The following is a 24,937-nucleotide window of genomic DNA, read 5'->3' as shown; positions in this document are numbered from 1 at the left end:
AGAGTGATTCTAGTTTACTCACTTCTACCTAAATTATTTATGGATATTGATTGAACTCAACATTAATTATCAAAGGATGTATTTCTCAGTCTCAGTATTTATGTATTTATTTATTTATTTTTTGGCCACGCCACGTGGCATGTGGGATCTCAGTTCCCCGACCAGGGATCGAACCTGAGCCCCCTACATTGGAAGCACGGAGTTTTAACCACTGGACTGCCAGGGAAGTCCCTCAGTCTCAGTTTTTGTCAGTAATTATTTCTGTTACCTTGAGCCATTCACTCAAGCTCCTTATGCATAAATTCTTTAATTCTTGGTTTCTATGATTCTGTGGGTTTGGTCTACAAATGATGTGTTGGATAAATGCCTTCTGAGAACATGTCTGTTTCATGGCAACCATGGATGGTATTTTTTTTTAAGTTTTAAACCTTCAAAAAGAACTCTCCAAATGATATTTTTAATCACTTCATCTTCTTTTGGTGAGAGATTTAAACTTAAAACATCATTTTCATTGAATGACAACATGATGACAGAGCTAATGGTTTACTATGTAACAAAAAGAGTTCTCCCTGCCAGAAGATTTGCTTTTTGATTGTCCCAATTTAGTCTCAGTTCCCCTATGACACATTCTTGGGTGATTCTCTTCTTTAACTGACACCCATCAAACCAAGATGACTAAAAGCTAGTGTTCCCAGTGAGAAAGGAAAGATTCATATAATCTTAGAGTTGAAAAGCCTTTGAATGTCATCAGGCTAAAGAATCCACTAAATGAATGAATCCTCTCCTCAATAGCTCTGACCAGAGGTCACCCAGCCTTGGTTTGGTCACCTCCAGTGAACAAGAATTGTCAAATTTCTGATGCCATCTTTGCCTTTGTGGACAGTGTAAGTGATTAGACAGATCTTCCTTGGAAACCACCTAGTAACCTCCCTCCCCCATGACAACACTATAGGACAGTGTTTACCATCCAGTGTTTACCAGAGCTGGTGTCACACACACCTCCTTTCCCGTGGGACCTGGGGCAAATCTCTTAATTCCTCTGAGCTTCAGTTTCTATAAAATGTGGATGATGGTACCTATCTCATTATTCCTTGAACAGGATTAGCACAATGCCTAATGCCTGGTGCCAATAAATGATAGCCGTTATCAACTCAGACATGTTTCAGGAAGGTAGTGCAGCCAGGGGCAGGTGAATGTGAAATCCGGTCTCCCTTTTATCGTATTCTATAGGCAGCATCCAGCAATGGCTATGAACATGAGCTCTATTGCCAGGCTAGGGAGGCATAAATATGGTCCTGGTATTCACATAAGGGGGGTGGGTAGCTCATAAAGTACAGGGGAGTTTAAATGAGCCCAAGCTAAGGGCTTAGAGGGTGCCTGACACTAAGGATTTATTTGGCACCTGCTCTGGGCCAGGCTTCGTCGGTACACGTACTAATGAGGCCAAGGGTCAGCCCCTGGGAAACTCACAATCCGGCGGGAAAGACAAGCTCAAACAAGGAAAATGATATCAACGCAAGGGCTGGGACCAGGATGCCAAGGAAACCCGAGGAAGCATGCAGCTTAAGCCAGGGCAATATCCCTCCCCTCATATGCCAAGGTCAAGGCAAACCATGGCAACACCGCTCCCCAGACACAGGCACAACAGAGGCAAAAGCCAGCCCTTCTCAGGGCAAAGATGGGGCTGAAGGGAGAGGCGGGGTCGGCGGCGTCTGGGAAAAAAGTGAAATTTCCTCTCCATCTAAAATAAGCCCAGAGCCGGAAGAGACCGAGCGTTATCTCGGCGGGTGTGGGCGAGGTGCGGGGCAGGCAGGGGCAAGCTCTGGGTCCCGGAGGAGGGTCGGGGTCGGGACGAGAATGGGGGCGGGCGAGGCGGGCGGGAGAGGAGGGGAGGAGGAGGGTGAGCGCGTCCACGTGTGTCTGCCTGCGGGTGGCCACCGCCGGGCGCCGGCCCCGCGCGGCTCCTCCCCTCGCCCTCGCCCTCCCCACTCCCCCCTCCTCCTTCTCCTCCTGGGCCCTGGGAAGAGGCTGGGCTGGATCCCTGAGCAGCCGCCGCTCCTCCTCCGGGCAGGCTCGCTGATGAGTCAGCTGACGCCGGCGCTCCAGCCTCGCCTCACGGCGCCGCGCTCTCTGCGCTCCCCCAAAGTGGCTGCAAACCGGCCGCCCACTTAAAGGTTTTGGGGGACAGAGAAAGTGATGTGCGCCTTCTGAAGCCACGCCGGACCGCAGCCGTAAACGCTTCACCTTGTCAACTTTCTCCTTCCACACCCCAAAGCCTTCTCTTGACCCTGGCCTCAGCCCTCCCCAAAGCCACTTAGGGTGCGTGCGCCTGGGTGAGGAGGGGGGTTGTCACTGGCTGTCCGGGATGGCTTCCAATTTTAATGACATAGTGAAGCAAGGGTACGTGAGGATCCGGAGCAGACGCCTAGGGGTAAGTATCGATCCTTTTTTTTTCCCCCCGCCCCCTGTTCACCGGGTCAATTGTCTTTATCTGTAGCCAGCATCCCTAGAGGGTGGAAGGAGATTCCCGGCAGCGCGCCGGAGAATTGCGCTGTGGTTTCTCAGCCTAAACCCACATCTCCTGGGGCTGCTACTGTAAGGCCGGGTCTAGGTATGTAATGGATCTATCTTTATCTCTCGGATGACTTGGCCTTCTGATGGTGGCCCTGTGGTCGGCTTCAGTAGCCACTGGAGCCCGTCTACTGGAAATAAATATTTCTCGGTAGCCATGGGAGTCAGAGCTGAGAAACCCGGGCGGGGTTGCTGAGCCCGCCGGATGCCCCCGGTGCCCCTCTTCCCACTCGCCGCCAACTTAACTTTTCCGGGGGATGGATGGACTGATTGAGGAAGGGCAGACGGTCTGAGTGTGAACAAGGTCAGGGACCCTCTGACCCCAGGGAGAAGTCTTTTCAGACTCCGGGTCCTGGACAGTGACCCACCCCTGGCCCAGGTGCTGGCAAAGGCGGTGTGGGTAGGTTCCATGGTCCTGAGCCTGGGTAGTGGATTCATTGCTGGAATACACACCGGATGCCCGCTGGAGGACTATTTAGGGCGGAACATAATACCTGGCACAGAGCAAGTGCTCCCTCGCTAAATATGTACTAAAAGGAAGAATGAATGAACCAGAGGCTGCTTGTCAGGGATCGGATGTTGGCCCAGGGATAGCTTCTCTCTTAAAACCCCCTCTCTTTTGCCCTTTTCCCCTTTGCTCTTCACTGATGGACGTCAGAGAACTCATTCTGCTTCTCTTTGGGTTTGAGGGATGGCAAAGGAATTCTTGAGGGAGGTGGGGATACTGGAATGATTTTTTTAAATTTCAAACTACCTCATTTCTCTTTGCCTTGTGTCAGTGCTGTTGCTGTTTTTGTTTATTGTGTGCTTTGGGGCGAGGGAGTTTGGGGAGAAAAGTTTACTTTCCTAATGTCTGAAAAAATGTCAGTAATGATGAAGAATGGCCACAGTGGGAATAGAGTTAATAGTAATAAATTGAACATCTTTCTCCACAAATATATGTCATTGGCACCTTTCTCTTATTTGGTCTTTGGACTTTTTTATGTACCAGATAATTTTACTGAAAATTGAAAGGCAATTTCACAGTGTTAAACAGTTAGGGAGGAAAACCTGCTGATGGGAAACATCTATAATTATTAAAAACTCTTACCTGATTTGTTTTGGTCCTTTTCTTTCTTCCTTCCTTGCTTCCTTCCATCTTCCCTTCCTCCCTCCCTCCCTCCCTCCCTTTCTTTCTCTCTCTCTTTTTTTTTTTTTCTTTCCCTGCCGGCTACCATGTTTTAGCAACTAGGCCCCATGTTATAGTGAATATATAAATATATAATTAGGGAGAAATGGGACAGAACTAACCAACCCCTATCAACCCTTAGTTTCCTTGGTTTTCTTTTTTGCTATGCAGATATTCTCATCAAGGGGACCAAGTATTGTTAGGGTACTTAACATAGTGACTTTCATGCAAAGGGCAAGAAATAAGAGGAACTTTATATTTTTTATACCTCATGGGCCAGCCGACTGTTACAGTGTTAAAAGGAGCATTAGAAAACACCATTCTAATTTTAGATTTACTCCATCATGTCAACTGAGGAAATTGATAAGAGACATCCATTCTGTGCTAGAGAGCATTCCGATAGAAAGAGGACATGAATTATTAATGTACAAAATGTGAATTATTCATAAGGATCAGCGTTTACGCCAAATTGTGACACATGGTGATTTATTTGAAAGACTAGTTACCATAACTTTCTAGTTTATAGTAATTGAGACTTTTTTCTGTAATATTACTGACACTATATAGTCCCGTGTGTGCCAGTGTTTACGGACAGATATTTGAAGCAGAAGGAAAGGAAATATAGTTTACTTTGCATCCCTTTATATTTTACAGTATCTTGGATGCCGACCAGAAGTGTACTTTCTCAGGATTTATTCATTGTGTCTGTGTTAACACTCAAATAGATTTTAGAATATTTATTGAATGATGGTTATTGCTCATGGAGAGAAAACGTCAAAAATATAATCAACAAAATCTGGTTTTATTTGTTCAGTTTGATTTTATCACCAGTTAATTTTCAAAAAGTGTCCTAATGATATAATTTATTTATATAAACTGAAGAGGCTGATTACATAATTGTCAGAAAGCACTGCAAACTAAAGTTTTATAATGGAGGCATCAAGAGGAATGCTTCAGGAAAACGGCACAGGGACCCTCCGTCCAAAGTAAGAAATGTTAGTGGTATTAATCTAGGCTGCAGATAGCCTAGAACAGCAAGCAGCATGTGGAAGTCTCAAAGAGTTGGAGGGCTTTGCGTTAGGTACACAGTAGGCACTCAGTTAGTGCACGTTGAACATGGATTGAACTACAGAGTGAAGGCCTGACTTTGCAACTCGTAAGCCCCTTGAGGAGCTGATATGACATGGTGGTTTTATTAATGGAATTCAGACAAGTGTCTGTGGATTAGAACCATGTTTGGGAGGGTTTATAATTAAACAAGAAAACAACATTTCATCGTAAGCAGCTGGTGTGCCAGCTGGAATGACCCCTCAGATTTGATAAGAGAAGAAAAGAGAACAAATCTTCCTTCTATTACTCGTTAGCTCTATGACCCTTGACCTCTCTTGGCCTCAGTTTTCTTATCTGTACAATGAACACTATTTAGTGATGCTGTGAGCATTGGATAAGATAATATTTGTGAAAATGCAGTGAAAGCATACAACATTGATTCTGATTTCATTATTTCTTTGGTGTAATCAGAGATGAGTTAGGATTGATGGAAGGATATAGGAATGATTGATTTTTTTAATCTTTCTATCTAGATGTGTCCAAAGGCATAAATGTTTATGTAGCTCTCGAACATTTTCATTGGATGCAGTTTTTTACAAATTATATACATGTAAGTGATTTTTCAGTGGGGCATGAAATAGTCTAAGACGATCCGCATTCAGATGGGTTGCAAATAAGTGGTCACCTTTAGTTGAGATACTAAGCAGCTTAAGTGATTAAACAATCAAATATTTGTAGACTTGTTTTTTTCTATAAACATCAAAAAGCTTAAAGAAATTCAACTGATTTAACTCGAAAGTCTCAGTATCTTTATTCTCTGGCTTCATCATCCGTTGGTTCATGGAGGTGTCAAGCTGGGCTCTGGGTGCAATACTTTTCCAGGATAATGTTGATGTTGCTGTTTTGAGGGCTGGGGAGGGGTGTGTCTACAATTATCTGGCAAATCCACAAAAGGCACTAAAAAATGTATTCTTAGAGGAATGGTGAACTAGGCAATTTGCACATCATTAACCTATCACGTGGCTTAGATGGCATCATATAACTGCCCTCACTTGGTTTCTTCCTTTGCAACGGAGAGGATTTCCCAGTCAGTAATTGCTATGGCTTGTCCACCCTGCAAGTCTCGGAGTTTAAACTCACACCTGTTCACTTTATCTCCATGCAGTCCCCCTCGATTACCCGACTTTCAATAGCATCTCTGTGCTCTTTTGTACCAAGGACCTTTTCTCCCGTCTAGCCTGCATCCTCATCTGGACGTCTCCTGGTCTCAATATGTCCAGCCACCCCTGATTTTTTCATCCAAACCTGCTTCTCCCCGGAGGCTGCATCTCAGCCACTAGAGGTCCCAGTATTTCAGTTGCCCTGGTAAAAGACAGTCAAGCAAGCAAGCAAGCAAGCAGCAAACAATAAAAACTCAGCCCCCCTTCCCACTCCCTCCTTGTCACAACCCCACAACCAGTTTATCGGGAGGTCTTGTAAGCTCTGTTTTGGAAACATGTCTAGAATCCGACTACCTCTCACGTCATCTGCCACTGCCGCTCTGGCCCAAGCCCCCAGATATTGCAGAATAATAACCTCCTAATTTATCTCCCTCACTGCTCAGACCACCAAGAGTTATAGCCCTACAGCGGGCTCCGGGGCCCTGTGCTGACTCAGAATCTTTTATTTATTGATTTATCTTTGGCTGTGTTGGGTCTTCGTTGCTGCGCGCGGGCTCTCTCTAGTTGCGGCGAGTGGGGGCCATGCCTTTCTGCGGTGCGCGGGCCTCTTATTGCGGTAGCTTCTCTTGTTGCGGAGCACGGGCTCTAGGCACGCGGGCTTCAGTAGTTGTGGCACGTGGGCTCAGTAGTTGTGGCACGCGGGCTCAGTAGTTGTGGTGCAGGGGCTTAGTTGCTCCGCGGCATGTGGGATCTTCCCGGACCAGGGACCGAACCCGTGTCCCCTGCATTGGCAGGTGGCTTCTTAACCACTGTGCCACCAGGGGAGTCCCCTGACTCAGAATCTTTTCTCTTGCTGTTCCCTCTGCTTGGAATGCTGTTTCCCCACGTTACCTCTTCCTGGCTGGCTCCTCACCTTCTTCAGCCTTTCTGCAAATGCCACCTTCTCACTGAGGGCTTCCAGCCACCCTCTTTTATCTCTTCCCTCCTTCTCCCCCTATATCCCATTGTGTTTTTTGTCTCTAGACTTATCACCCCCTCACTTACCAGTCTGTATGTTTTACTTGTTGATTGCCTGTATCTCCCACATGGTATGTGAAACTCCATGAGGGCTGAACCCCAGTGCCTGGAACAGTTTCCAGCATGGAGAAGCACTCGATGAAGATTTATTGAATGAATGAATCCATCACTACCTATTGGTTTAAGAGCATACGCTCTGACATGAGACTGTTAAAATCCCAATTCAGCGACTGGTTATGTGCCTTTTGGTGAGTTATTTAGCATTTATAAGCCTCAGTCTTCTGTAATAATAGGGAGACTCATAATATCCACCTAATAGAGCATTCTCATAAAAGGCTTAACACAATGCTCGACACGGTGGAAACCCAATTAATGTTTATTACTGCTCTCTCTCTTCCTGGTGCTGTTCGAGGATGATGATGCTTACATGGTTGTTATTTTCATCTCTTTCACTGCAATAGCTCTCATCCTCAAAGACCTTGCTCTTTAGTTAGGAAAACAAAACTTAATATCCGTGAAATAATTAATGTACAAGCACCAATGTTAGGTTATGGAAGGGATATTTGCCTTTGTAGGACTTTTCATGATCCTTAGATAAATGGCAAAGGTATCAGGACCAGAGAAACCCATCTCCATGTACTTGGGTTTGAGCGAGCTCATCGTACTAGTGCGTAACTGTTAATTTGGGGATCTTTTTTTTGGGTGGCAGAGTAGATTCGAAAAACTGGCTAATTAATGGCCAAATTTTAGGCAGAAATATTTTCTCACTCCTTTGTTTCTCTGTTGCACTTGACCCAGTATGCCAAAGAGGCTTCATATTTCATTTAGGGTTTTAGATTTATAGATGATCAGGGATCTGTGCATTTTTAATGATATCGTGGCAAAGTTACATTCATAACATCAAAATCATAGGAATTGGGGCTTCCCTGGTGGCGCAGTGGTTGAGAGTCCACCTGCCGATGCAGGGGACACGGGTTCGTGCCCCGGTCCGGGAAGATCCCACATGCCGCGGAGCGGCTGGGCCCGTGAGCCATGGCCGCTGAGCCTGCGCGTCTGGAGCCCGTGCTCCGCAACGGGAGAGGCCACAAAAGTGAGAGGCCCGCGTACTGCAAAAAAAAAAAAAAAAAAAAAAAAAAAAAATCATAGGAATTGAATAAATTCATCATATAACATCAGTACATGAGTGTATGTACACACACATGCACACAAACACATACAACCATTCAGTAAGATTCGTGAAGCATCCTTTTCCTTCCTCAAGGAACAGAGAGTCTGGGGCTAACTTCCAGTAGTGAAATTTACGGTCAGTTAGACTGAATACACTTGCTAAGTATTGCCTAAGAGTACTCAGTATTTTAGCTCCATTTGAATCAGCTTCCCTGGTTTCCATGTCGGAAGTGCTTTCCAGCTGGTATTTAGTCATCTTTATTCAATGGTCTTTGTGGATGGTATGATTAATTATGCATAAAGTCAGCCTTTAATCATCCCCAAAACTGATTTAAGCAAAGAATGGCCAATTTAGTGATTTTGTGTGTAGGCATAAACCAGATTACTTGTGTGATGATTTTCCCCACATCTGCCAATGTATTTTTTTTATGATATTCATTAGATGGCTAGAAATATTTATTTTTTAAGCAGCTTTGTAATTTTTGTGGATCATTATCTTTGATATTTTAAGAATTTAGTTTTCATTTGGGATATATTTGATTTCATTTATTTTATCATGCATCAAATGTTTATTGAGTGAATATTCATTTTAAGACGCTCAGGGAAAACCACCTTAAATAAGACAGATACAGTCAACCTCCTCAAGGAATTGACAGTCTATTTGTGGAATAGTATTGTTAACATGAGATTAATATATTCACTCTAGTTAAGGATGAATTAGTTTGAGTAACGGGTCAAATATTGAAGTGAAAAGACATCTGCAGGTATCTCCAGTTTCATTTTCATGAAACGAGGAAGGGGAAATTTGATCCCGGTTGGGTGGAAATAAAATTTGGGGGGTTTCCAAGCCAGGAAGAGATTAGGATACCTCCCTGCTGCAAACCCCTGTTTCTGTGAAATTCAAAATGAAATGGGGAGTTTAGAAATGCCACAGATACATGTGAATGTTGAAGCTAAAATAGCATCTTTCTAGAATGCAGATGTCTACGTTTTGGATGAGTATCAGGAAGCTGATTTTTTTGGAGCAGTTGGGGGGCTATGTTTATTTTTTTAGTGTTCTGAGCCTCTGTTGATGCCCTGGGTCTCAGAGAACATAAACGTTAGCCGTGTGTACTGTGTTATGGATAAGGTGCAAATGATTGTTCTCAGGTGACTTCATAGCTTTTATGAGATTCTTAGAGAGATCAGGACTTTTGTGTCCCAAACTCTGTCACCTCCCACCCTCCACAATTTCCAAAAAGGTTAAGAACCACTGTCTCATTTTTTTAAATTAAATTTTTAGATTTTAGGTAATAGTAGGTTCACATGAGGTGTAGGAAATAACACAGAGAGATTTCACCTGCCCTTTACCCAGTTTCTCCCAATGGTAACATCCCTGGTATCACAGGGATGTTGTGATCCCTGGTATCACAGCCAGGATACTGATATTGGTACCATCAAGATACAAAGCATTCCCTCATGACAGGGTCCTTCGTGTTGTTCTTTTGTAGTTGCCCCTTCTGCTCCCCCTTCCCATAACCCTAAAGCCCTGACAACCACAAATCTGTTTTCCATTTTTATAGTTTTATCATTTCAAAAATATTATATAAACAGAACCATACAGTGTGTAATGTTTGGGGATTTTTTTTTTTAACTCAGCATAATTCTCTGGAATGGTCGTGGTTGTCTTCAGTATTGTGGGTATCAAAGTTTCATTCCTTTTTGTTGCTAAGTTGTATTCTGTGATATGGATGTGCCATAGTTTGCCTAGCCATTCATCCACTGAAGGACATTTGGGGGTGGTTTCCAGTTTTAGGCTGTTATGTATAGGCTGATATAAACATTTGGGTCTGGGTTTCTGTGCAAACGTAAGTTTTCATACCTCTAGGAAAATGCCCAGGAGTCCAATTGCTGTGTTGTATTGGTAGGTGCATGTTTAGTTTTTCAGGAAACCGCCAGACTGTTTTTCACAGTGGTTGGACCATTTTACATTCACACCAGCAACACATGAGTGATCCAGTTTCTCCACATCCTCGCCAGCATTTGGTGTTGCCACCCAGTTTTTGGTGCGTCAGTTTTGGTTTAGACGTTCTGATGTGTGTATATTGACATCTCCTTGTGATGATGAGATGATGATTGACATCTCCTTGTGATGCTGAACATTTTTTCGTGTTCTGATTTGCGATCTGTACATACATTTTGGTAAAATGCCTAGTCATGTCTTTTGCCTATTTTCTTTTTTCTTTTTTTTTTTTGCGTTACGTGGGCCTCTCACTGTTGGGGCCTCTCCCGTTGCGGAGCACAGGCTCCGGACGCGCAGGCCTAGCGGCCATGATTCGCGGGCCCAGCTGCTCCGCGGCATGTGGGATCCTCCTGGACTGGGGCACGAACTCGCGTCCCCTGCATCGGCAGGCAGACTCCCAACCACTGCGCCACCAGGGAAGCCCAGCCCATTTTCTAATTGGGTTGTTTGCTTTTAACTGTTGAGTTTTGAGAGTTTTTTGTATGTTCTAGATATCAATCCTTTTCAGACATGTGGTTTGCAAATGTTTTCTCTCAGTATGTAGCTTATTATTTTAATCCTTTTTTAACAAGGTCTATCACAGGGCAGAAATTTTTAAGTTTGATGGAGTCCAATTTATCAGGGTTTTTTTTCCCTTTTGGTACTAATGCTTTGTCCAGCCCAAGATCCCAACTATTTTTTCCTACTTTTTTTCTTTCCTCCTATAAATATTTTATAGTTTTACCTTTTACATTTATGTCCATGATCCATTTTGAGTCAGTTTTTATATACAGTGTGCATTTTACATGTAGGTTCATTTTCTGCCTATGGAGGTCCAGCTGCTCCAGAACCATTTGTTGAAAAGCCTGTCTTTTCTCCATTGAGCATATTTATGTGTATCTATTCCTAGGTCCTCTACTCTCTTCCATTGTTTTGTGGGCCTCCATTGTACAGTGATATGTCTATATATGTCTACATGTGTAGCTGTCCAGTGTCTTGAAATAGGGTAAACTGGTTCCTCCCACTTTATTTTTCTTTTTCAAAATTGTTTTAGGTATTTTAGGTCCTTTGGTTTCAATATGAATTTTCAAATAGTCTTGACTATAACTACTACAAGTCTAGCTGGGACCCTCCCATCCTCCTTCCCTTCCTTCCTTCCTTCCTTCTTCCTCCGTTGAATTGGTGCATTTTTAGAATAGTCTTGACAATAACTACTACAAATCTTGCTGGGACACTTTCTCTCTCTTTTTCTTTCTTTCTTTCCTTCCTTCCTTCTTCCCTCCCTCCCTTCCTTCTTTCATTCATAATTGAATTGGTGCGTTATTTTTTTCCTTGGTGGACAGAGCGTACATTTGGGACTCACACTTTAGTTTGGATCTCAACTTGGCCACTTACTGACTTTGCTTACTCTTTCCGAAATTTAGCTTCCTCATGTACAAAAATGAGGGTAATAATATGCTTCTCATAAAAGATATCAAACTCTTGATCCTGTGCTGACTCACAGTAGAAACTTCGTGAAGGTCTGTAATGTTGATTTTTATTTTTTATTGTTAAGAGATTGAGGTGATATTTGTTGTTTGTTGTCTGTAAGAACCATAAACTGGTAGAAATTAATTCACTCGTATCTCAGCAGAAGAGGCGCGGCTTTGGTAATGGGCAACAGGTAGCATTGTACTTTCCTCTTGCCGTTAACTTTAGCGATTCATTTTTATAACATCGGGTTTATTTAGGAGCCCCTGATGAAACACTGTATTAGAAAATATGTAGTTGAATATGTTCGACAAAAATGGCAGACCTTTGATTAAAGATTGACCATCATATTTTTGCTTATTAGCTCTAGACGTCTTCCCCAAATGTGAGAATCAGGTCTTGAGAGACCATTTTAGGGCAGTAAACAACATTGAATCATAAAATGAGAAAAAGTGCTACTTCTTGTTTAACTCAGCTTAAGGAGCTGTCGGCTAGGAGGCCTTTTAATAGGAAACCATACTTAGGTGCAGAGTCTTCAAAAGTATCATATTTTATTGTATTCGTTAACATTATATTGTATTACATTTTACATTTACCTTCAAGTGATACCGCTTTTCCATGTAAGATAAGAATATATAGTTTCCTCTTTAAATAAATTTATTTAATTTAAAAAGCGAAGTCTTAAAATAGATAATTAACACATAGTGCAAGTGTTACAAGGAAGCAGCGAAAACTGTTGGGGTAGGTGGTGGAACTCAGATGTAGCACAAATCCAACTGGTGGGCTGTGCGTGACTGAAGTTTGGGAAACACAGAAGGATTGTACTTATCTTTCTAAGTGGGTTTCGTGAAAAATTCTTTACTTGTACCTGCCGTATGGCTTGATTCCATACAAATATATTGAAAATTGGGTTCTAAGAAAAGATATCCCACGTACTCAATACCATCCTCTAAGGAACTTCCGTCTGATATGACTATGGGTGTGTGTGTCCCTTCCCACCCCCAACTCCCCCAAACCCACAGACTTGTCTCAATTTGCCTAAGTTTTTATTTTGTCTTCCCTTAATTCATTTATACAATGAATACTTTAGTGGTTAATAGAAAGAGAAATTAGCCTGTCTTATGAATGGACTACTAACTCCAATTAAATTAAAACACGAGCTTGAGTTCAAAGCTTTTACTTACTACAAGTTACACTATTCAGGAAAGTGCTGTAGTCTTAAAATGCATTTTATTATCTTAATACCACACATTACCTTAATAAAAGAAAATTATTTCTAAAAAAACTTTGAGAAATCATACCTCTTTGAATCCCCTAGTGAAAGAGTTCATTGACTTTTCATATGAACAGTTTCTTCAGATTTCCAGCTTTCCATTTACCAATAGCAGGTATTTTAGCTCATTTGCCAAAGAACCACTTTTTGAGCCTGGGTTGTATTTCACCAACAGTGACCCAAAATCTAGATGTTATGAAACTAGTCTGGTCTTCAACATCCGTTAATTCAGATGGAAAATGTCGTGTGAAGTGTGGTTTGAAAGGAACATTCCCGGGGACTTGGCCCCAGGAGGGGTCTTAATCCATTTGAATCCATCGTCTCCGTTGATGGATGATTTTTCTCTGATTTTCTTCCGGCTGGCCCTCTCTTGGTATCCAGATTTTAGCCTTATATTTCCTGCCTGAGACCTATATGGATCATCACATCCAAAGTTTTCCCCTCGCATCCCTCTAGAACATTGTTCTTATTTTTGTGCCAGATACATTTTTTTCTTAATTTATTTCTTTGTAGGGTATGTCTTCTCCCACTAGGCTGTAAGTTCTGCGAGACCAAAGACCTTGGCTATCTTATTCGCTGCTGTATCCCCAGCTCTTAGCCTATGGTAAATGCTCAATATTTGCTGATTGAATGAATAAATGATTCTACTGCAGGTCAGAATAATGGAATGAGACATTCAAGAAGACAAGGAAAAAACTGTGCCTATGTCCCACCTGATTTTGTGGTGTTTTCTATTTTTGAGTGGTAGGATGTTCTAAGATGTCTCATAATTGCTACTGGTATGTAATCTGCAAATTCAGTACCAGGGAATTCAGCAATTAACGCGCGAGGTTTGAGTTGGCCCCCTTAAAATTAAATTTTATTTGATGTTTTTTGGAATAGGTAATATGTATACTTGGTACAAAATTCAAAGGTACAAAATTTCTACATTGAACAGTAAGATTCTTTTCATCCTTGTCCCTAGGAATCGTCTAGTTTCCTTCCACAGAAGCAACCACTGTGAATAGTTTATTCCAGAAGAGCCTATGTATAAAAACTTTTTTGTGTGTGTGCGTGAATGTATGTGTGTACGTGATATATATAATTACATACTCATCTGAGCTGTGCTTTTCTTATTTAGCAACATATCATTGTTTTCAGTAATCAGATAGAATTCCACTGTACGGGTATATTTGCTGTATTTGCTTGCTTATTTATCCATTCTTCCGTCTTTCCTTTCTTCCTTTTACTTACTATTAAATATGTGCAGGAAGTAGGAGTTTTTATGTCCATTTTAGAGATCAAAAGACTGAGTTAACTGTGATGTTAAATTTTTGTGCAAGTCACACGTGGCAGTGCCTAAGTTTGAGTTCAGGCTGCTTCTCTCTTGTGGAGCATCTGAGTAATTCCTTTTTCCCTGTTACAGACAGTGCTGCAACCACCCCCCCCCCCCCCCCGCCCCATCTCATCCCATGAAAAGCATATTGGTGAATAGATTCCTAGAAGTGGACTTATTGTCCAAAGCATATTCACATGTAAAATTTTATCAAAGTTGCCTTGGAGGATGTTCCCAGAAATCTGTGAACCCACCCGTTTCCTCCCATTTTGCAAAAGTGTGATTTGAGAGCTGTTTCAAGATTCTGCTAATCCAGTAGGTGAAAAGTGTATCTGTTTTGTACATAGATTTTCTCAAGCATGATGCTGAGTTCTTGGCAATTTTATAATTAGAATCTTTCCAGTTTTGCAGTCTTTTTTCTTTTAGGAATGACATTTACACAATTTAAAAAGTGGTCGTTAAGTAAGGATTTAGAAACACATAAACGATGATTTATTTTCTTAGAACAGCACCTTCCTGGGAAATGCTGTGTCAAATCTTTGACCTACAAGATATGATAAATCATATGTTAACTGTGGCTGTGTTTGTTATTTTTATTCTGAAGTTAAAATGATAAAACTGAAAATTTGCTCAACATATATTGGGTAAAAAAATATGTTTATTGAATCAAACAAATGCATAGGAACTAATGTTGCCCAATCAATATATTTATTAACTCACTCAATCTTGTAAGATGCTTCAAGTGGGTCCAGCTGGGAGGAGGGATGATAGACTAGCATCTCTGCCCATAGTAAATGCTCAATAAACATTTAAGTAAAGGAATAAAACCCTGAAATAACATTTTGCATATTCAGTTATGAAACAGACAGTAGCCCTAGCATCTCACGAGTACGTATATCCACAAATCCCAAGAGTTTTTTTTTTTTTTTTTTTAAATATTTATTTATTTATTTATGGCTGTGTTGGGTCTTCGTTTCTGTGTGAGGGCTTTCTCCAGTTGTGGCAAGCGGGGGCCACTCTTCATCGCGGTGCGCGGGCCTCTCACTATTGCGGCCTCTCTTGTTGCGGAGCACAGGCTCCAGACGCGCAGGCTCAGTAGCTGTGGCTCACGGGCCCAGTTGCTCTGCGGCATGTGGGATCTTCCCAGACCGGGCTCGAACCCGTGTCCCCTGCATTGGCAGGCAGATTCTCAACCACTGCGCCACCAGGGAAGCCCATCCCAAGAGTTTTGAGGAATTCTATTGGGTGATGTTTGTTGGTAGCCCTTTTGCAGTATCCAAACTGCAGTCCTCGGCACAGGACAAACATGTGGAGATGAGAAACCTGGCTGGAATAAGAATGGCCTGATATTTTCCCCCTGTCCTGCCGCTGGCCCTCTGCTGCGACCAAAGCATGTCACTGAACTTCTCACGCCTCAGCTTCCACTGTGGCAAGATGGAGATACAAATGTCTGAGCTCCCTCTCTTCCCACCTGTCTGCCTCTGAGCCAGAAGCATGATTGTGGATGTGAAGAGCATGCCCAAGCACACACAATATCCCATTTAGTCCCAAATTGGTCTCTGCAGTGCCCTGCTCTAGGCCACCTGAGTGGAAAATAGCAGAGAAGACTTTGGATGCCACTGTGCTGCTATGACTTGTGTCAGGCCACAAAACAAGAACAGGTGACTTGAAAAACAATTGTTTTCTATGATTTACTTTGGATTTCAAAAGGCAGTGTTGAATTTCTGACAAGAAAGGAAGGAAGGAAGGAAGAAGGAGGAAGGAAGGAAGGAAAGAAGGAAGGAAAGAAGGAGAAACAGGCCCACACTACCTACAATGAAAGATGGCTTTTGCATATATGAAGTCTTTTTAATTTACTAGTGTTTTGTATTACGTGTACATGGTAAAGGAAACAAGGCAAAAAAAGATAGCATGAAGAGGGAAGTTCCCTCCTACGCCAGACTTGTCTCCATTTCCAGGCAATTCTAGTCAGATTCTTGTATATTTGTATGGCGATATGTATATGCCTCTATATATGTATAGGCATATATAAAAATGCACGTGTTTTTGTGTGTGTATAATTTGCTTTGCACATGATATTATTAAGTACTGTTATATACTCTGTCCCTGTTCTTTTTTTTTGGTGGTACGCGGGCCTCTCACTGTTGTGGCCTCTCCCGTTGCGGAGCCAGGCTCCGGACGCGCAGGCTCAGGGGCCATGGTTCACGGGCCCAGCCGCTTCGCGGCATGTGGGATATTCCTGGACCGGGGCACGAACCCGTGTCCCCTGCATCGGCAGGCGGACTCTCAACCACTGTGCCACCAGGGAAGCCCTGACCGGCATCCTTGACGACCTCCTAGGTGTTGCTTCCAGAGCCCTCCCCACGAAACATTCTGAACGCAAATTTCCTTCTTAGAATCTGCTTTCTGCTAAACCCAACTTGCAGCAACTTGATTTGTAATTGCAAACCTGCAGCCTTAGCTCAGCCTTCCAAAGAGGGAGCCAAGACCTTTTGCAAGAATGTGTTTTGCTTGATTTGCTGGCCCATGGTTTCTCCCTGTATTTTACCCGGTGTTCTCAAGACCAAAATGGTGGGCTTCCCTGGTGGCGCAGTGGTTGAGAATCTGCCTGCCAATGCAGGGGACGCGGGTTGGAGCCCTGGCTCTGGGAGGATCCCCCATGCCGCGGAGCAACTAGGCCGGTGAGCCACAACTACTAAGCCTGCGCTTTTGGAGCCTGTGCTCCACAAGAGAGGCCGCGATAGTGAGAGGCTTGCGTACCGCGATGGAGAGTGGCCCCCGCTTGCCGCAACTGGAGAAAGCCCTCACGGAGAAATGACCCAGCATAGCCAACAAATAAATAAATATTAAAAAAAACCCCAAAACGGTCCTTTAATTTACTTTTCACAAAATGAAAGTTCGATGGCTCATTTCATTTCTTTTTTTAAAAAAAATTAACTAATTTTTGGCTGCATTGGGTCTTTGTTGCTGCGCGCGGGCTTTCTCTAGGTGCGGTGAGCGGGGGCTACTCTTTGTTGCGGTGCACAGGCTTCTCATTGCGGTGGCTTTTCTGGTCATGGAGCACGGGCTCTAGGCACGTGGGCTTCAGTAGTTGCAGCACTCGGGCTCAGTAGTTGTGGCTTGAGCTCAGGCTCAGTAGTTGTGGTGCACGGGCTTAGTTGTTCCGCGGCATGTGGGATCTTCCCAGACCAGGGCTTGAACCCGTGTGCCTGCGTTGGCAGGCGGATTCTTAACCACTGCGCCACCAGGGAAGTCCCATTTCATTTCTTATGTTGTTAAAATGCACTGGTCTCTTCAGCAGACTCATCCAATGAATGAATTAGGAAAATACCTCCACTGGTTCATTACATTGAATTTGGACTTGGTAAATTATTAATATCAACCATGGTTTTCTCTGGGAGGAAGAAGCTCCAGATAAGCAGTAGGTAAGATTTATATGCAAATCACTTTAGCTTTTTTTGCTTGAAAGGCCTGATGGCAGTTCTTTTTCCTGAGTACTTGTTTACACCATCATAAAAGGAGAATTCTGATTATAGCTTCTTGTAGCCAGAGGGAAGGAATATGCTTTTGTCTGCGGATTTGAGTCTACTTTAATCCTGAAAGGGGCGTAGCCCACTCATGGAGAGGAGACAATCTGATTTTTCTTTAAAACTGTCAATTTCATTGGGCAACTGTGAATTTCTGGAGAACATTTGTAACATAAATGGAGTTCCAGAAGACATGCTGATGGGCAGATGTTTCAAGACTGATTAAAGATTTAGAAAGAAGTAAGTCCCCAGGCTGCTGGACTACCTTTTAATGAGATTGACAGGTTTTACACATGGGATTAAAAAAGTTCTTTATCATACAGAAATAAATTTCTTAAGTTAAATCCATTTGAGAGAGATGGATACAGGATAAAGTGTGTGTGAAGCAGATTGGACATTTTACTGGTGTTTAACTTTGAAGCTTATTTTTCAGAGATAGATGAAGTTGGATCTTTCAAAGACGAAAAAGTCATTTTGTTAGACTAATTTCTCTAATATTAAAGAAGGGGTCAGCTCCCCATCAGTTAAGGTCATGCATTCTAGAGAATTTGTAATCGTGATTTTTAGATGGGTATTTAGGCATATGGAGTTAGAAATGAGCAGATTTTCATTTTATCTTGTAAAGGTTCAGATGGAGAAAGGCATTGGCATGTTAGTTGTAGAAACGACCAACAAGGAGAATATAAGGGTTATTAAAAGAATATTTCTCACTATTCTGTGATCTAGGCATGCAAGTGAAGATTATATTAAATTTAAGGGGTAACATATAAAAAGAATAATATCAATTCAAGTTTTGAAACCAGAGGGGAGAGAAAAGGCCAGAATGGTAAGACATTCATGGTGCGAAGAGATTTGATATGAACTCGTTTGATCCCTGTATTTTGCGGATGGGGAAACTGAAGCCAGGAGCAATTTCATGACTTCTCCGAGGCTCTGGCCCCTCAGAAATCATATTTTTAAGCTACAGTGTGGAATCTACAATGTGGAATTATCCTGATATATTGTGAAGTGTGCAAAAAAGCAAGTGGCAGAAACAAAGAGGGATTTTGGCACAGATGTGTGCACATGAGTGTTTCTACATGTGGGTAGATGAAGGACGGAATAGTTCTGGTCATAACTCTTGGAAAGTAACTGTGCTTTCCTCTAAGAAGTAGAACACTCGAGGTAAAGTGAGGTGGGTGGTCATTTGCTTCTTAAATTTTATGCTTTTTAATTTATTTATCTATCCATTTGTTTGTTTATACACATTCATACCTTTTGTAGTACAATAAAAATAGTATCACGACCCTAATTGGGCAGAGATGGAGGATAGCAGTTGGAAGATAAGACTTTTTTATTAGTGAACTCATTTTACTTAAAATATATTGAAATTCATTCTCCGCACGACAAGGGCATATCCTCACGTATTGTCTTGTCCTGAAAGACATGGTCCAGTAACATCACTGACCTTTTCTCTCCTGTATCTCTTGGAACTCGGAAGAGCGACAGATTATGTTCATTCCTATGTAAAGTCATCACATATGACTTTCACTGTATATTTTCTTTTGCAGGAGAGAAAGCTCGGCCTCGTGGCTTTCTGCACCTTAACGTAATCATTATGGCTTTGCCCGAAACACTGTGAGACATCCTCACAATTCTAATGAAATATATTTTCCTTTAGTGATCACTATTGACGTTTTCATTAGGAGCATTGAGAGCTCAGGCTTTCAGCAGCATCTCACGGTCATAAATTGGAGGATTAAGTGGTCTTTTTACATATCATAAAGTTTATCTAGGGAACAACAGCTGTAGTTTGTCAAGAGAGAAAGATGGTATTTGGATTCTATACTTAAATACGTAAGCATGGCAGCTTCGTCAGTGAGAGACTGTGGTCGGACTGGACAAAGGGGAGAAGAAAGTTGGGTCAGATTTTCAGAACAAATCACACTGATTTGGAATTTCAGTATATCTTGATAATTTGTTTACTTCCAATTTTCTGTGCCATTTTACAAGTGTTGATGTTCACTCTTATGTAGCAAAATTACATCCAATATTTCAGACCCAAGGTCTTGGTGAACCGTTTAATTTGTATAACCCAAGTCCTTTGTTTAGGACAATAATAGAATGCAGGGAAGGAGAGAGGAAATCTTGTTGCTTTGAGCTGGGTTTATAAAGGTTTGTTTCCAAAAGCTATTGAATAGTATTTTTGTAGGTTTTGGCCCTACAGCCAAATAAAGATTTTTCTGTGGAAGCATAATGCCATCTAATTACCATGTCAGTGTGGTTGGTGGTAATTTGGACATAGAAATATTGATAGAAATTAGTGTGAGTTCTATGAATCAATATACTGAATTTGCACCTCACAGTAGTAGGACACTTAATAATAGCTAGTGCCATTAAGATTTAATAATAGTAGGACACTTAATAATAGTTGGTGCCACTAGGCAAAACATTATATACGTGTACAGGGGAATTAGTTACTACTCGTGACGCCATTTTATAGATGAACAGAATAAGGGTCAGAACACTGACGTAGCTTGTTCAAGGTCATATGGCAGACCAAGATGAACCTGGAATTGAGCTCGGCATTTCCTTAACTCTTGGAATAACATTTAATCATTGGTATCTCTCATTTCCTATGAATTCATGGCATGATGGGTGTAAAGAAAAGACCTGGACCATACAAATGTCTCTCTTGAGTAGAAGTGTTGTGTCCCCGCCCCCAAAGAACAATTTAAAGCACATTTTAATTGTGTTCGAATTCAGTGGGTCATGTCTTTACTTTTCAAATTTAGTGGTTTTTCTTCCTGAAGGATGTGAGGTAGTTTGTTGTACAGTATACTCCATTGGTTAATAAACTGCTAGATATTATTTATTAAAAAATTACATAAACCTAATACCTCACTACAAAGCTGTTATTTTAGTATATCTCATTCCACTTTCCCCCCATGCTTCTAAAATTTCACATGGTTGCTATTATTATATATTTACAGTGTCATGTCCTGTGTATGTTTTAAAATGTATTGCGTTATACATATTTTCTCAAATAATTACATAATCTTTCAAACCATAATTTTAAAGTCTGTGATACTCTGTTGAGTAGGTACATGGTTACTTGATAGTTAAAACAGTTAAACTGTTTCAAATTCAAATAATGCCCAGGCCTATAACTTTGACCATGTAAAGGACTGTTCCCTAATAATCAATGTGATTATGAAGCTAGAGTGTTTGAATATTTTTATGACCCTTGATATGCATCGTGAATTAACGTGCCCAAGATCCACAGCAATTTACATTGCTGTCAGCAATGTGTGAAGGGACAAAGTCCAGTTTTTAAGATGAGAAATCTAGCAGCCTGCCACAGATGATGCTGACATTCTGTTTGTTTTGCAGTCTTCCCTTTCCTGGTCACAGAACTTGGCTTGGGATCCCGAACTGAGTAATAAAATAAAGTCATACCTACAGTCTTCAGTGTAAGTTTCCACCCTTAGCATGAAGATATATACAGTATTTTGACTAATGACTTCCATCATTTAGACACTCTGGAAATTCTTTAGCTCAGTTAGGAATTTCATTATAACCAGAGAAAAATTGAGTACGCTATTTGCAATGGTGAGCTATGCTGTCTCAAGCCCATTAAGAAACTACTGCCAAATGGGTTCAATGACCATTTTGATTTTATTTGTTCCAAAACTGGAAAGAGGACCCATGATATCTGTTTCTGAATTTTGAGCAAATTTTAATTCCTCAGCTGATACTCTGAATGCAATTTACTTGTTATACCTGCTGACAGCGGAGGGCATTGGATTTGGTCTTGTGGCTTATGCCCTTTATTAATTATACTCCATCGATAAAGCGATTTACATCTCCTGTGAAGCTGGGAAAGTTAATAAAGAAAGAGTGTGTTCTTTCTAGTGAGTTCTGTCGTGAGTGAATGTGCGCCTCTGGTAATTCGTGGTATATGCGTGGCTCTATCAGAAACCACACCAGCAGTTGAGACCTATTACATCAGTGACCTAATCATTCTTCTAGTTTAAAGTATTTAATGAACATACATTCATTTGCGGCTCCATGCATTCCACACATGCATTCACTTATTGAACACCTTTTTATTTAGTGCCGACTATGTGTAAGGCTCAGTTCTCAGTACTAACAGATAAATGGTGGATCAAAGGAAACCGGAAAATATATTAATGATAAATGTACTCATTTGACTCATAATTAATATTACTATAATAATTTTATATATATTAAAAATATAGTAATATTTTTAATGTTAAATTATATGCTATTTAAAAACTTTATAGGTATTCACAAGGCTCAAAATTCCAGAATTAAAACTAAAAAAAGTACACGTCAAAAATTCTCTCGTCCCTTTCCCCAAATTTATCCAAATAGGCAATTAATGTTATAGTTTCTTACGGTTTTTATTTTTTCAGCTGTATTTCAGGCATATATCAACATATACATATATGCATATGTAGATAAGCTTATATATATGTTATTTTGTATACTTCTTTTTCTCCACATATATGGTATACATACTATATATATTATTCTGCACCTACCTTGTGTTACTTAATAAATTTGGAAATCTCTCTTCATCATTACTTAAAGATCAGTCTCATTTCTTTTTTCTTTCTGGTGCATAGTATTCCATCTTTCTGGTGCATAGTTAAATATTCTATTAATTTGGAATTCTTAAGTTTATTATCTCCTTTTTTATTATTATAAATAGTACTGCAAATAAAATTTTTGTACATAAGTTTTATTCCTTTAGATCTTTTTTCTTGATAAGTGAAATTGCGCATTAAAAGTGGGACAATTTGGGGCTTCCCTGGTGGCGCCGTGGTTGAGAGTCTGCCTGCCGATGCAGGGGACACGGGTTCGTGCCCCGGTCTGGGAAGATCCCACGTGCCACGGAGTGGCTAGGCCCGTGAGCCATGGCTGCTGAGCCTGCGCGTCCAGAGCCTGTGCTCCGCAACGGGAGAGGCCACAACAGTGAGAGGCCCGCGTACCAGAAAAAAAAAAAAAAAAAAAAAAAAGTGGGACAATTTTTCTGACTATTGAAAAATGTTTTTCAAATTATAACCTGGAAGTATTGATCCACAGTATGTATGGAATACTATATTTTGTGTAAAAAAGGAGGGGGATAAGGCTGTATAGTTACATTTGTGTGTATATGCTAGCATTTGCATAAGAAACTAATGAATGTAGTTGCAAATAGGTGACAGGGACTGGTTCAGGGGATATAAAACAGATAGGGAGGCTAATCAATATATACAACTGAAATCATTTTGAATTTTGAACCATGTGAATATATCACTTTTAAAAACAGTTAAAAATAATAAAATTTCAATTTTAACTATAAAGTTAAAAAGTGAAGTGTAATCCTCTGTTATATTGCCATTTTCAATCTATGAATATGAATGGCTTTTTTTTTAATACTGGGGTATCCAAAAACGGTACCATTAAGTGAAATTTTTCACAAAGTACACGTGGTCATGGAACTTGTTCATTGATAGGATCTAATTCAGAGGTTTGCTGCTTTTATCCCTCACTCTTTTTTAAAAAATATTTTATTAGATTATAGTTGATTTACAATATTGTGTTACCTTCTGCTGTACAGCAAAGTGCATCAGTTATATATACACATATATCCACTCTTTTTAGATTCTTTTGCCATATAGGTCATTACAGAGCACTGAGTAGAGTTCCCTGTGCTATACAGTAGGTCCTTATTAGTTATCTATTTTATATATAGTAGTGTGTATATGTCAATCCCAATCTCCCAATTTATCCCTTCCCCTCTCCCTCCTGGCCTAACTCTTAAAAAGAAGGGGAAAATAATAGGTGTTTCCAAGTCATCAGTCATTCACACACCCCTTCCACAATCTTTGTCATAGCTATGGACCACTTTTACTGTTATTCACTTACTAGTTTTCCTTTAAAAAGAGTTATTTTCTTTATGTGGAAATTTTATAGAACTGCCATTCATGAAGAAAACCAATATTTTCCATAAGAGAAGCTGTATTAGCGGGGGCTTTATCAGAGAAGCAGAGCCACTAGGAGATACTTCATCAGGAATTTATTTTCAGGATTAGTTCTTACAGAATTGTGGGAGCTGGTTTACTGAGTAGGTGTACCCGATGCTGGAGCCTGACATCAGCAGCGAAGACGGACGTGATGTGGGGGAAACAGAGACAAACTGGAAGCCATGTGGCTGGGATGGAAGCCTCTGATCGGCAAAGTCTCCAGTCCACCATCTTTAGCAATGAGGGCGCCCTGCAGGGTGGAAATGGGAAGATGGCACCCATCATCACGGAGCTAGACAGACACTTGGCCCAGGTTTCTGAGGGGCTTAAGGAGGATCTGGCAGGAGCTGAAGAAGCTGCAGTGCAGCTGTTTCCTCACGCCCACCAGGTGAACCCTCAGATCTCAGACAATGTACATGAGCAGTGCCCTGCGCTGAGCTCCAAAGTGTAGAAATAATAAGGTGTGGCTTCACTTCCTCCTTCCAGGTCTTGTGGTCCACACTAACTGACGTGTGGAGGAAAGGCAATTCTTTAAAAAGTTATTTCTCGCTTAACTGGGTTGGCATAATATGAATCCACCACAAAAGTAACTACAATGAAAGTAAGTGGGGAAGGGGAGGGTGGGACAAATTGGGAGGTTAGGTTTGACATAAATACACTACCACGTGTAAAATAGATAGCTAGTGGGAACCTGCTGTATAGCACAGGGAGCTCAGTTCGGTGCTCTGTGACGACCTAGAGAGGTGGGATGCGGGCTGGTGGGAGGGAGGTCCAAGAGGGAGGGGATATAATTATACATATAGCTGATTCACTTCATTGTACAGCAGAAACTAACACAACATTGTGAAGCAATTATACTCCAATAAAAAAAAAGTAAATGCAATAAAAACCAAACAATATTATTGAATTCTAACTAGACACATCACTCCGTGAAGGCACCGATCCTGAGGGTTTCTCTTTGTTGAAAAGGAAGATGAACAAGTTTTAGAGACCTTTTAGAATCATTACTACCAACTGACTGGAATGTTCTCCATGACTCATTCAGAAGGACTGAAAAGACAACATGAGTATCTTTCTCACTGTGAGGTTCCATGTTGTTTAGTTCCTTTCCCAATATAATTTCTCCCAGTCCTCTCATGATTTAAGGAATACATGGTGGTGAATGGAGATGGGGTCATGCTTTGCATGCTCTTCTCTCCATTTCTACTTCTTAAGTGAAGGTAA

General features: G+C 41.3%; 1 protein-coding gene across 3 annotated transcripts in view; it reads left to right on the top strand.

The window, feature by feature from the left end:
- DOK5 (docking protein 5) overlaps positions 1–24,937 on the top strand; it is a 269,427-nt gene that overhangs the window by 124,425 nt on the left and 120,065 nt on the right. Inside the window, exon 1 of one of the 3 annotated variants that reach the window (XM_032607210.1) lies at positions 1,999–2,431. The exons of the other annotated variants lie outside the window; for them this stretch is intronic. Coding sequence (XP_032463101.1) covers positions 2,366–2,431 — 66 coding nt within the window. The 5' untranslated portion in view covers positions 1,999–2,365. Of the gene's footprint in view, positions 1–1,998; positions 2,432–24,937 lie in introns of those variants that run through there. 3 annotated transcript variants of the gene reach the window in all.

The sequence above is a fragment of the Phocoena sinus genome, chromosome 15 (genome assembly GCF_008692025.1).
Source record: "Phocoena sinus isolate mPhoSin1 chromosome 15, mPhoSin1.pri, whole genome shotgun sequence".
NCBI lineage: Eukaryota > Metazoa > Chordata > Mammalia > Artiodactyla > Phocoenidae > Phocoena > Phocoena sinus.
This window is presented reverse-complemented; position numbering and strand designations above follow the sequence as displayed.